At 38.4% G+C, this 12,269-nt stretch overlaps 1 protein-coding gene across 1 annotated transcript in view; it reads right to left on the bottom strand.

The window, feature by feature from the left end:
• The window catches only part of CUBN (cubilin), a 143,091-nt gene that overhangs the window by 111,210 nt on the left and 19,612 nt on the right, over positions 1-12,269 (bottom strand). The window contains 7 exon segments of the mRNA XM_058808268.1: positions 4,398-4,528; positions 5,537-5,753; positions 6,048-6,210; positions 6,706-6,884; positions 7,658-7,814; positions 11,394-11,584; positions 11,784-11,946. Of these exon segments, the coding sequence (XP_058664251.1) occupies positions 4,398-4,528; positions 5,537-5,753; positions 6,048-6,210; positions 6,706-6,884; positions 7,658-7,814; positions 11,394-11,584; positions 11,784-11,946 (1,201 nt within the window).

The following is a 12,269-nucleotide window of genomic DNA, read 5'->3' as shown; positions in this document are numbered from 1 at the left end:
GTGGATTTTTACCTAGGAGGCACACAAAGGTTTTTTGTAACATGTTAGACCCAAACTCCCTCAGAATACTGGGTATGATGGTTCAAATAGAATCTCTGCCTTCTGCTGCTTGACACCTAAACACTGTGGAGCTGTGTGACATATTGTGGCTTTTGCAGGCAGACTAACACCCTGATCAAACACTGCCAAGTTACAGCAGCCTAAAAAAGTTGTCAGGGGCCAGCCAGCCAGCTGAGCCTTTTTCCTGAGACTTGGGGTGAGCTGAGGAGATGCCCAAGACGCATATAGGACATCAGCTTTATTTTCTGGCTTAGCTCAACCTCATTCAGCCATTCTCTGCACACACCTATTTGTCAGACATTGCTTTCCATTCTCATCATTGCTCATTCAGCTGAAGACCAGAGCCAGGCATCATACTCCTAACAATTACTGGGTTCAGTCAGGAAGAGGGGAATGAAGACCTCAACTTGTACTCAGCTATCAAGGGAGAAGACACACAAATCCATACTACACTTTCAGGAACACTTTTAAGTGCATGGATTCAGAGATGTTTTTCTCTTTCCTTATCCCTCTCAAATGCTGGCTTCTCCAAACAGTCATTGTAAGTAACATATAATCCACAATGAAGCAATTTAAAACCAGATTACATATCCTGATAAATACTATTCCCAATTCAGGATGATAATGAGGAAAATTATCTTTCACCAAAGCCAGAGAGAGACCAGGAAAAAAAGTTTATCAGGAAGGCAATCTGCTAAAAACCTTGTTATGGTTAACTTTTCCCAGCAGAAAGGCTGAAATGAAGCATCTCTAAAGAAATAAACAAATTTTAAAAACCCCAAACAAACAGAAAACCAACTAACAAACCAACCAACCACACTGCCAAAACGCCAATTCAAAGTAAAACAGATGAATTTCCACGTATTTGTGAAGAAGTTTGAGGGGGGGAAAAATAATAGCACTGACCTCACTACTAATCCTATGGGAAAATTGTGGCCTGCGTCTATCAAGACCCTGCACAAAAGTTCCAGGAAGGACTGAAGTCTTTCAAAGATTTTTTTATATTTTTACATGGGTTATTTGTGATGTGGTCAGCCAAAACTGGCAGAAGAAACACCTAAAATCTATCATAACACTTACATGGCTTTTGTGACATTCATCTATTTGGTAGTTGAGACCTGCACTCTTTGAAACAAATCAAAATATTACCTTCCATTCCATGTGACTTTCCCTTTTAAATGACAGAAGGATGGCAAAGAACTAAGAGTACCTCTGGTTGAAGTGAGTGATACCCATTTTTAAATGAGTATCATGAGGGCTTCTCTGACTGAAGGATTTCCATCTGTATTGCAGCTACATGAGCTATTCACAGCTCCTGGCTGGCACACTGCTAAAACAATTGTTTGCGCTTTATGGGCCATGGCCATGGCTGCATCTTGTGGCATTCAATTTATTTTTTTTTTTACAGGAAATATAGCTTTGCCTTTTATTCTTTTCAGGCTACTTTTCAAGTATTTAATATATCACAGATAAGTCATGCTAACAAAAATATAATTTACCAAGATGCATGGAGAAGAAAATTAATTAAATTTTGCATTAAAAAAAAATCACTCCTACATATCCTTCTTTTCTTAACTCAAGTTTATTTGGCAGGGGGAGGAGGGACAATCTTGTCCATGTTTTCAATAGCTCATTCTCTCTGAAATAACTCCAGGCAAAAGACTATTGAAATGTGTAATATGAAACAGAACATTTTTGACAAGTTCTGATAGTGGCTATGCTCTAGCTGGCTAAGAAAACACAACTGAAAAATATGAAGAATTCTTATTGCACGAGAAACATTATTAGAACCATATTTTTTTAGCAGAAAAAAATCTAAATTAGCAGCAGATGTAAAGGAAAAAAATCATAGTTTTAGTATCTCTCAGACATTATTATGCTTAGCAATTTGCTACCTTAGTGTAACTGGATATACATGAGATGAAGATCAGACCTAAACATCTCACAGTGAGAAAACTAAACTTGATGTGTTTGCAGGGAAGTGAGGAGTTGCTTCTCACAGCAAAATCCACATACACACACGTGTTTGCCTTCTCTCAGGCCACAGAAATTTCAGAACACTTTATTCTTAATAAAAATGAATTTTAGCTCTCTGGTATTTAAGAAAACTTTATGGTACTGCTATACTTGTACTGGCCCAAAGAAAACAAATCTCTGTAAAAAAAAAACAAATCATAGTTTCAGCCTCTCTGTAAGTTTATTTACTCTCAGTTTCAGCAGCAATCTCCCACTTTGCCATATTTATACAAGCTGTAGTGGTTGAAATTAAAAAGCATTTATTCTAGTGATCGTTCCAAGAGTGAGAATAAATTGAGAGTTGGTGCAGATTGTCTGGAGAGTAGCAAAGATATTTGTGTTCATTTGTGTTCATGGGAAAAGAAAATCCTAGAAGTAATACAGAATTTGGATTAAGATATTACATAACACTAATTTCACATAAACATATTATATAGTTGTTAAAAGCATTGAAGAGACAGCAGATGTGCATTTTTAAGGCATTGTTTGAAAACATTCCAGGGACAGCATTGATGCAGTTGGAACTCCACATGACACTTATTGCATTGCTTTGGATGAAAGGTGAGAAAAGCCAATCACACAGTGGTGGTAAAGGAGGGGAATACAGGAGAGAGGAGCCAGAACTGTGAAACTGGACAGCATTGAAATGGCAGACACAGACATGGTTACAACAGAGACAGAAATACAGATTGATATTAAATAAAGAATACTTGATGGACTCTGAGAAAAGTTGCTATAAGAATATTTAGGAAATTTAGGAAGGAATCAATCCACCCATGAAAGAGCAATCTGAGGTGAGTTAAAAAGGAAAAAATACCAGATTAAAAAGCAACAATGATATTTATAGAAGGTTTAGTTTACAGTTGCAAACAAAAGCTAAAAATTGACTTTATAAGGATGGGAATTTCCCAATTTCTCACTAGTAAGAATTTAGATTTTAAACTACAGAGTTTTCCTGGAAAGATTTTTAAAAGTAGAACTTGCTTTATTGCCTATTACTTTCTAAGAAATAGAAATGTCCTCCTTGCAATAGTTCTCATTAAATCTTAATTGTTTGTACTGGCTTTTGGTTTCAATGCCAGATAACTCAAATACAAATGAAAGCAGCTGAGAAAATGGTTTCTTTGGATTTGTAAATTATTTTGTAATGAATAGAACCACAGCAGCAAAATCTGTACTGGTCTTGCCTAAACACATGTTGAGAGCCAAAATAGCCAATTTTCCCAAGATGTCACCAAGAAAGCTGTTAGGAATTAGAAAATTTGCTGCCTTTAAACAGGTTGAATAAAGTCAGGAATTAGGAAAAATAAAGAAACTAAGAGCAAACAATGAACAGTAGTTTATGGCTGCATAGATGAATACTGTGAATTTCTGGTGTTCATCTAACAAATCCCTTGTAGTCTGCACTCACACACAGAAACCACATATAAACTGATTAGCGATGGATAACAAACATCCCAGCTACAAATACGTTCTCATTTTTACTTTTTTTTCCTTGTGCCACTCTGCCTCTTCTGTGGCTTAGTTCTGCCAGCCAGACCCTGTCCCTCTACCTTCCATAGCACTGAGTGCCTTGTGCAGTCATTTCTTGAACACATCCAGGGGTGGTGACTCCACACCTCCCTGGCCAGTCCTTTCCAATGTCTGACCACCCTTTCTGTGAAAAAATGCTTCCTAATGTCCAAAAGAGAAGAGAACTGAGAGAATGAGCAGCTATTCTTCCTTTACCTCACTGAAGTAAGTCTTGGCCCTTTAGAAAATACTTAAAGAAGGGATTTAATGCATGACAGGAGCCTTGAACTCTGGTGGAGACAGAAATGTTGCACTCTGTTGTAATGAAGAAAAATCTCTAGTGCTTTCAGGTTATTTTGGTGCTTTATCAAATTTCATTCTAATTGACCTTTCTCTACCCACCATCAATATTGAATCTTACAGAGACTAAATTAATTTTTTATAGCACCCAAGAGTTTCCCATTCAAGTCAGTTGTCCATGACTAAGTTTCCTAGATCACACATACTCAGTTCAAAATGCACAAAGAAAATTCAGAAAATACTTTTTCTAAATAATTCACGTAGTTCTGCTGTGTCAGCTCTCACTGACTTTTTAAAGAAAGCAACAATGCTGCTAACAGAAATTGCTTTCTGCTTTCCTAGGGAGTAAAAAAATCTTCTGAATAAAGCAGAATGAATAAGAAGGAGTAGAAGAGGCACCAGGAAGTCTTCTGGCAACACAGAAAATAATGTTTCTGTTTCTTGTAGTGGTTATTTATAGTGACAGCTGAAAACATTTAATTTGCATAATGAACAGACTGACATATTACCTTTGGATGCATCCAGGGAGATATAATTAGCTGAGAAGCCTTCAGATGCAATGCTGTGATCTGTCACAAAGGACAACGTCATCATATTGCCACCACTAGTGAGAGATGGTGGAATTGATCTTCCACAGTATCTGCAGCAAAAAGATAGCCCAAACTGAATGGCAGTACTTTGTAAAGCATCTGTATCACTGGAAGAGAATTCAGCTTTCCTGTGAAGTTTGAATAGTTACACACACACAATTCTCTCCTTTGGATGATACAGATCCCAGGCATATACCCTGTATCATGGGACTAAATAGCACACTACATGTTAAAAGGTACAAATCTGAAGTGTGGCAAAATCAGAGAAGAAACTCTGACTTACAAAAATGGTCAAATTCTTATTGAATTTATACTCTTCTGTACCTACAAAATACTCTGTTCTTTTGTAGGAGTCAGTGTGGCTGGCCAAACACTAAGATTGCAAAATGTTCTTCATTATGAGAGTCATTTGCTCCTTATTTTCCAAATACTGCCATCTCAGCCAACTGTTTTACAGTCTATAGTGGCAACTGGATACTGTTCCCAAGTAATTAAAATGTTATTGAATTCTAGGGCAAAAAGAAAACCTTCTGTATACACCAATTGGAGAAGTGAAATAAAAGAAAATATTCTTCCCTAAGATAAAATCATGTATCAGAAGAAAATGAAAACTAAATCACATAAAATGCAGGTTGTGGTCTAGTTTTTGCAGATATTCAAATGTACTGCCTTTTAAGTAATCTGTCTTTCACTTCTGCAAGTCTTAAATCCTGTCTTTTCTGGGCAAAGATATATAAATGCTTTCAATTTATTTTCCATACATCAAAATGTCAATGGAGCAGGACAAAGCTAGCTATTGAAACCTGTCCTTAAAAGAGCTATCCTTTAGACACAACTTAGTTTCTCTCAATGTATTATTTATTAAATGTACTTCTCATTGCATGGTCAAGTGGCAAGCTGCCTTTGCTATCCTAGCAGAGAAATTGCTGCTATTGTTTCTGTGATGAAAAGAAAATAATCTATACACAAAATTTAAGGAAGCAAATTGAATGTCAAGACCTACAGAGCAGTGCTCCCTCCACAGTAACACAGGTCTGTAGGCTAATGGACATATTTACCTTCCCAATTTTTGCAGAGTGCTGTTGTCATATATTTCAAGATAATCCTCTCTGCAGCTGTAATCAAATGCCAAGTTAAATGAAGTGAATGTCAGGCGGATAAAGTAGCCGGGCTGAACGTTGATAGTCCAGGTACAGTTGATCCCATGTGGGTACACATCTGGATAACCAGGACTTGTAATGGTTCCTGAAGATCCAGTGAGAGTCTCTCCACATACTGCAGAGATTTAAATGATATGGTTAAATGGAATCAGGTTAAATGATATGTTTATAAAAAAAAGTTAGACACTTATAAAATTGGTTACTTTTCTTTCTGAAATTTCATAGTCTTTCTTTCTTGATGCATACTACGTGGTAACTGATTCAGAACTTATCTCCTGTTACACCATCCTAAAATTTGATTGACAGTTGTTTTCCTATATTTATAGTTTATTTATATAGTTGTTTTCAGTTTGTAGGAAAATTTGGAAAGTCCCAACAGTCTACACAGAAACAGTAAAACAATCCTTACCTGTATCTAATGGCCAGTACTGAGCTCTGAAGCCAAGGTTGGTAAGTGAGGAAGCTCTGAATTTGATGTAGAGGTTGTTTCGTGTGGATTGCACTCTAGAGGGTACAGCTGTACCACAGTATTTCTCCAAAACAGGAGAGTCTGCGTTGTTGCCATCTCTGACCTGAAGAACAGTGCATTCAAAATATGCTATAGAAATTTTTTATTACATTCAAGTATTAACCATAAAGTAATTCATAAGAACTATAAAAAAGAGATCCTTAGGAAGTCAACCCTACCCTTTCTTCATGTGGTTTCCACTACAGGCACAGAGAATAAAACCTTATGCCTATCAGAGAAGCAGAGAAAAGATGAGATCTTACACCCTCAGCAGTAAATGGCACAAAAACTTCCAAACCATGCCTATCTGTTTAAAGAAACCTGATACTTGTCTTTGATTATCGAAACAGTCATAACATCTTTGGAGAGCCAAGAAAAGCTTTGGGATCCCATTATGAACCTGGAAAAGCTTTTGTGACTGCTGGAAGGAGTGCTCACCTGTCAAGAACTTCCACTTAGGTGGAGATGAGGATCAGAAGGCACTTGCAGGTACATATCTAATCAGAAGGCACTTGCAGGTACATATCTACATCCATAGTGCATGTGTGTGGCTCCTTACCTCGATGTAGTCCGAATCACAAGTGGTTGTATCTCGAATGTCAAAGTCAGTGAAGTTAAGAATCACTGCTTTGGGAGCTGGCTGGGAGATGATCCACTCACAGGTCTTTGGGTGAGGGGACATCCTGGGGTAATAAGGTGAATGGATTGTGCCTGTTCCAGACAAGGAGCCTCCACAGGCTGCCAAGAGACACCAAGAATCAGTACTTGTGATGAATGATCTCAAGGAATGTATCATAATGATGATGTATGATATGTATCGAGTAACACTATGAAATTAGAAGGAAACCAACTCTAAATTGTCTTATTACAGCAGCTACTACAGATCACACAACATATTTAAAAGAAAAAAATTAAAGTAAGCATATTTAAAAGAAAAAAATGCTACAGGTATAGCATAAACATGCTTGTACAGAAGACCAAATAGTGCCCATGAAAACTAATGGATTTGACTAATTTGTTTCACAGACAGATAGGCTCTTTGGTGGTTAAGAAATTTAAGACAAGCAAAATGATAAAAACATTTAGGCGGAATTGAAGTTATAACATCTCTGATATTTCAACATCAGGTGATAAATCATTAGTCCCATATTGCAGAATCGTTAATATTAGGATATTCTGTGTTGTAAGGGACCCACAAGGATTATCGAGTCCAGCTCTTAAATGAATGGCCTACATGAGGATCAAACCCACAACCTTGCTGTTTTAGCATCAGGCTCTAACCATCTGAGTTAATCTCAAAGTCAGAAGTAACAAAAGGTCTGTTTCGAAGCATGCTAGCAGTGCCTACAGCAAACTTACTGCAGACATCTTTTTAAATTAATAAATTGACTCTGTTCTGTTCTTTCTTTTGAAGTTTGTGTTTAAACTATTATATTAATACTATATCATGGAAATGACTGAAAGTGTCCAAATACAGGAAGTTCACAGTGCAAATGACCAGTTCCACTTACCAACTTGGTAAATAGCCCTGAAGCTAGATCTCTGCACAGAAGGATCAGACTTGAATTTGATCCAGAGAGCATTGCTGGTAGAAGTGATTGCAGACATGAGTGTATTATGACAGATTTTTCTAATGAGACGAGACATCTCACTGTCACCATCTCGAACCTAGTCATCAAAAAGAGGAAAATGTTAGATCATAAAATCACTGGGATCTGATATCCAGATAAAACTATCATCTACCAAGAGCTGCTACATAGCAAAAGTAGTAGCTGTTTTATGTATTTATGAGAGGGGCACAGAGCCATCACTGTAACTGGCACAAACACAGGACTTATGAGAACTCAAAGAACAATCAGATGATCAGCACAGAAGACACAAACACATGCTGCTTTCACAGGACATTAGGATTAAATGATCTTCTCTATGAACCACAGTTTTAGCACTATTTGGACCTATGGTTCTGAAAGTGACACCTTTAGGATGAAAAAGACAGGTAGGGTGCTCACCAGTGATAACTGTGAAATTTTTGCCAGCATTAAAATCCTCTGGGGAAAGAAAATGGTATTTTTTATTTTCTTGCTCAGGCTATGAAGTTTCCAGTGATTTTTGTATGGCACTTCTCCAGAACAAGCATCTGTATCCATACATTGATGCAGGCAGACAGCTCACTAACAGAAGATGCAAACTCCAAGTCCCTGACATCTTGTCACTCTTTTAGCTGAAGGGTTCAGTGTGTGATAATGGCAATGAGGCTACATCAGAGAATCCAGCTTTTACCTTCCACTGCCTTTCTACTGACCTCAATCAATTTGCTAATCAAATGAGAAATGTATCTTATATATTTTCCCTGCAGTTGATTATATATCCTGATTATCAAGGGGAGTTGACGGGAAAGACTTATTTGTACCTCAAGACTTCATACCCTGAATCCATATTCCATGAGTAAGAATAGCTACATCCAGGGATCCAGGCAGAGTCCTGGTATATCTCTGAGGTGCCCAACTCATTTCAAGTGGGCAACAACAACCTGAGGTCCAAAAGATGGGTCCTTTGCTCTTTGCCCAAGCAAACAAATGCAATTTTTGTCCCAAAGATTCTCCCAGAAACAAAATGCCTTTTTTCTGCTGTAAAAGTGCTGGTAGTTCATGTAGATGGAACTGCATTTAAACACATCTACATGATGTCAAAGTCAAAAAATCATTCCAGTGAGTTCACTGGCAAACCAGGGACATCCAGCTTTCAGGTCCCCTCTCAACACCAATTTTTTTCTTCCTCAGCTGTATTCATCCATGGTCTGGGAGAGAAGGTAAGGAACTCTCATGAGTGCCCTGGTGAACAGGCAGTGGCTGACCTGCTTGCCCAGCTTTGCAGTCTCAAGCTGGTGAGATGGCTTTCTGACTAAGAGATATTTCCAATTTCCCTGGAATTTGAGTTTAAGGTGACAGAATTATTCTGGATTTATGGCAGAGCAGCTGACATCAGAATCTGTGTCAAAATATTTAGTAAATCCTTGGAAAGCAGTGAAAACTTCCAGAGTGGTAATTCACAGGAGTTCATATGTTTTTCTTGAGCTGATTCTCCTTACACTTTTTGTTTATACAGTCCAGTGAGTAGTGATAAAAATCACAGGTTCTCTAAAGCATGTATGTGAGTAATGTCTCCTCTTGCTAGTTAGAAGGACAGCATGTAAAAGGGGCTGCCTGGGGTAGCATCTTACCTCTATATCACCATGTCACAGCCTTTCTCAAATAAATTTTATTGTCTCTGTTTTCTTATGGCAGATGCCCTCCTTAGCAAGAAACTAAACATCCCTCCCTGAGCAAGTGCTGTGAGCTGTGTCTGGTCCCTGTGCAAAGTCTACAGATTTCCTGATTTAACCAGGGAATGGAATAATCTGCACCTTTCCAAAGTGACAAAAAAGTTGTTGGAGAGTAACTTTTAAAGTAACTTAAAGACCCAAAAGTTATCTCCCTGGATGAGCCAGTGGGGGAGTATTTTACAAAAGCACATGTGAAAAAATCAGGTCTTAATAACAGAGCACACACAGTACTTTGGTTTTACTGACTGTCCCAGCCAGAAAATGTCAGTCTGATTTCTCTGCTCTGGGCTGAGCCACAGAGTGAGGGGGCAGGAAGAAGAGGAGGTTGAAACATGGAAACTGAAGGGCTTGTGACTGATCAGCAAACAGTGAGGTAAATGCCTTGCTGAACTGATACAAACCAATGGTGTTCAACAGAAATGGTTTTGTTTCTGTGGCTGTTGTGAATTTAGCTGCTGTTTTGCCAGCAATTAGGCAAGAGGAGTAGCAGGCCAAACAAACAAAAGCTGTCTGTTTTCATTAAACACACTTCCCCTCTCATTTCAGAAACTAATTACACTTCATTCCAACCTAGATCTTTGAATTACAGGAGGAGAAAAGGGAACGATGACAACACAATAACATCTTTTAAAAATAGACCAACAGCACAGAGCTCACAGGGGCCTGTTCCTCACTGGTCAAGAAGAGATTAAATACAAAACCCAACCTGTGCTGCCCCTGAGCTGCATGGCTGGCAGTGCTGGACCCAGCTCTGGGGCCGCAGGGATGGCTCCCTGCACCTACAGCTGTAAATCTGGCACCCTACAGCTGTAAATTTATATGTAACACAACATTGCAAACCAATGAAGAGAGAGCTAGAAGTAAAAGTCACCTCAAGTGGATCACACTAAGTACTGACACTAGTATTGCATTATTATTACATTTTCCATATAGAAACATTCCAGCTGTACCATTTTGTTTTCTTTGCAAATCAACCACAGACTGTGCCCAGCCTGTTTTCCTTCTGTTTAGCTCTGCACAGCCCAGGCACAGTTTTATCCAGGCAGCAGTACCCAGAAGCCATCCCACGTGGGATGAGGCCCTGTCCCAAGGCCTCTGCTGTTGTACCCAGCCTGTATTTCTCTGCACATTTGTATGTAACACAACATTGAAAACCAATGAAGAGAGAGCTAGGAGTAAATTCACCTCAAGTGGAACGTACTAAGTACTGACATTAGTATTGCATTATTATTATTACATTTTCCATATAAAAACATTACAACTATACCATTTTGTTGTCTTTGCAAGGTAGATTTAGACTAAGAACAATTCTTGAATTAGACTTGAAAGATTTCAGTTATGGCAACAATAAACTCCCAGCTTTACATATGTATATAGAATCATTAAGGTTGGAAAGGACCTCTAAATCCTTGAGTCCAACTGCAAACCGAGCTTGGCCAAGCCCACCACTAAATCATGGCCCTAAGTGCCACTGCTACACATCTTGTAAATACCACCAGGAATGGTAATTCAACCACTTCCCTGGGAATGTGTGTATAAATATTTATATAGTGTTTCCTTTTAGTTTCAGATCAAAATCTTCCATTTAACACTTTGACTCCAGAAAATGCTGCATAGCAGCTATGGCATTATTTTTTTCTTGCAGTTGACATTCATTTACCAAATGTCCAAACTCCCCCTAATCATGTAAAAACTATTGAGAATTAGTGTTAAGTTGGACAGATTTCCTCATTCTCTTATCTTTGCTTCAATCCAAATGCACCATCCTGCTCTTTCAGCCCCTGTGACTTTTGGGCGCTAGTAAATTCATCTACTAAGTTGTTTGATTAACACCCATTTCTGCAGTGGCCCTTGGGACAGAAGTTATACGTGCTCTTGTACACATATGCATTCAAACTTTCATATCAACCTATTAAGAGAATCACCTCTATATAATTTGCTGAACAATCACTATGACTCTCCAGCTCCATATGGGTGAAGTTGAGGAATATTTTTTCATCCTCTGGCTGCCGGATAATGTAGACACATTGTCGGTTGTTGATGTAAGGGTTAGGCCAGAAAGGAGATGTGATTACCCCTTCACTCTCTGTGAAATTTCCTCCACAACTTGGTTCTGCTATAAAAAAAAAAAAAAAGACATATTCATAAGTACAGTAAGTACAGTAACTCCTTTTGAGGTTGCCTCTGTACAATGTCTGCAAATCAAAAAGAATTACTATATTATTAAAGAGCAAATGTTAATGACATCCATTCATGTGTTATCTCTATCTCTAGAATGTCACAGACCGACCTTTGATCCTGAGTATTTTACTTACCAGGAGATGTTGTATACACAATATGGAATCCTTTATCAGTAACTGAGTCATCAGAGTGAAAGTGAATAAATGCATATGGACCAGTGGTTTGGAGTGGGGGTGGAGATCCAGTGCTACAGTATTTACCAAGGACAGGGTCTTGTGGAAGGAGTCCATCTCGAATCTAGACAGAATGACAGATCAACAGTTAGGATTATCATATGTGTGTGCCAGTTGTGAACAGTACCAACACTCTTTAAGTTATCTCTGAGGCCACAGACGTGTTATGGATGGTGGGTGGAGGGAAAGCTCATAGGAAGTTTCCTCCAAACACAGAGGAACCAAGAAGCAGATCCACCAGCATAGCTGTGATGCTGCTGCCAGGAGTCATCAAGGGTTTTGTGAAAGGGAAAGAAAGTATCAGGAGATCTACTGTTGAACTGCTTTCTTGAAATCATGCTCTGCATTGCACACAACATGCTATTCCAAACTGGCTTCGCATTTCCA

The sequence above is a fragment of the Ammospiza caudacuta genome, chromosome 1 (genome assembly GCF_027887145.1).
Source record: "Ammospiza caudacuta isolate bAmmCau1 chromosome 1, bAmmCau1.pri, whole genome shotgun sequence".
Taxonomy (NCBI): Eukaryota; Metazoa; Chordata; class Aves; order Passeriformes; family Passerellidae; genus Ammospiza; species Ammospiza caudacuta.
The sequence above is the reverse complement of the archived record's forward strand: the minus strand, read 5'-3'. Positions and strand labels throughout refer to the sequence as shown.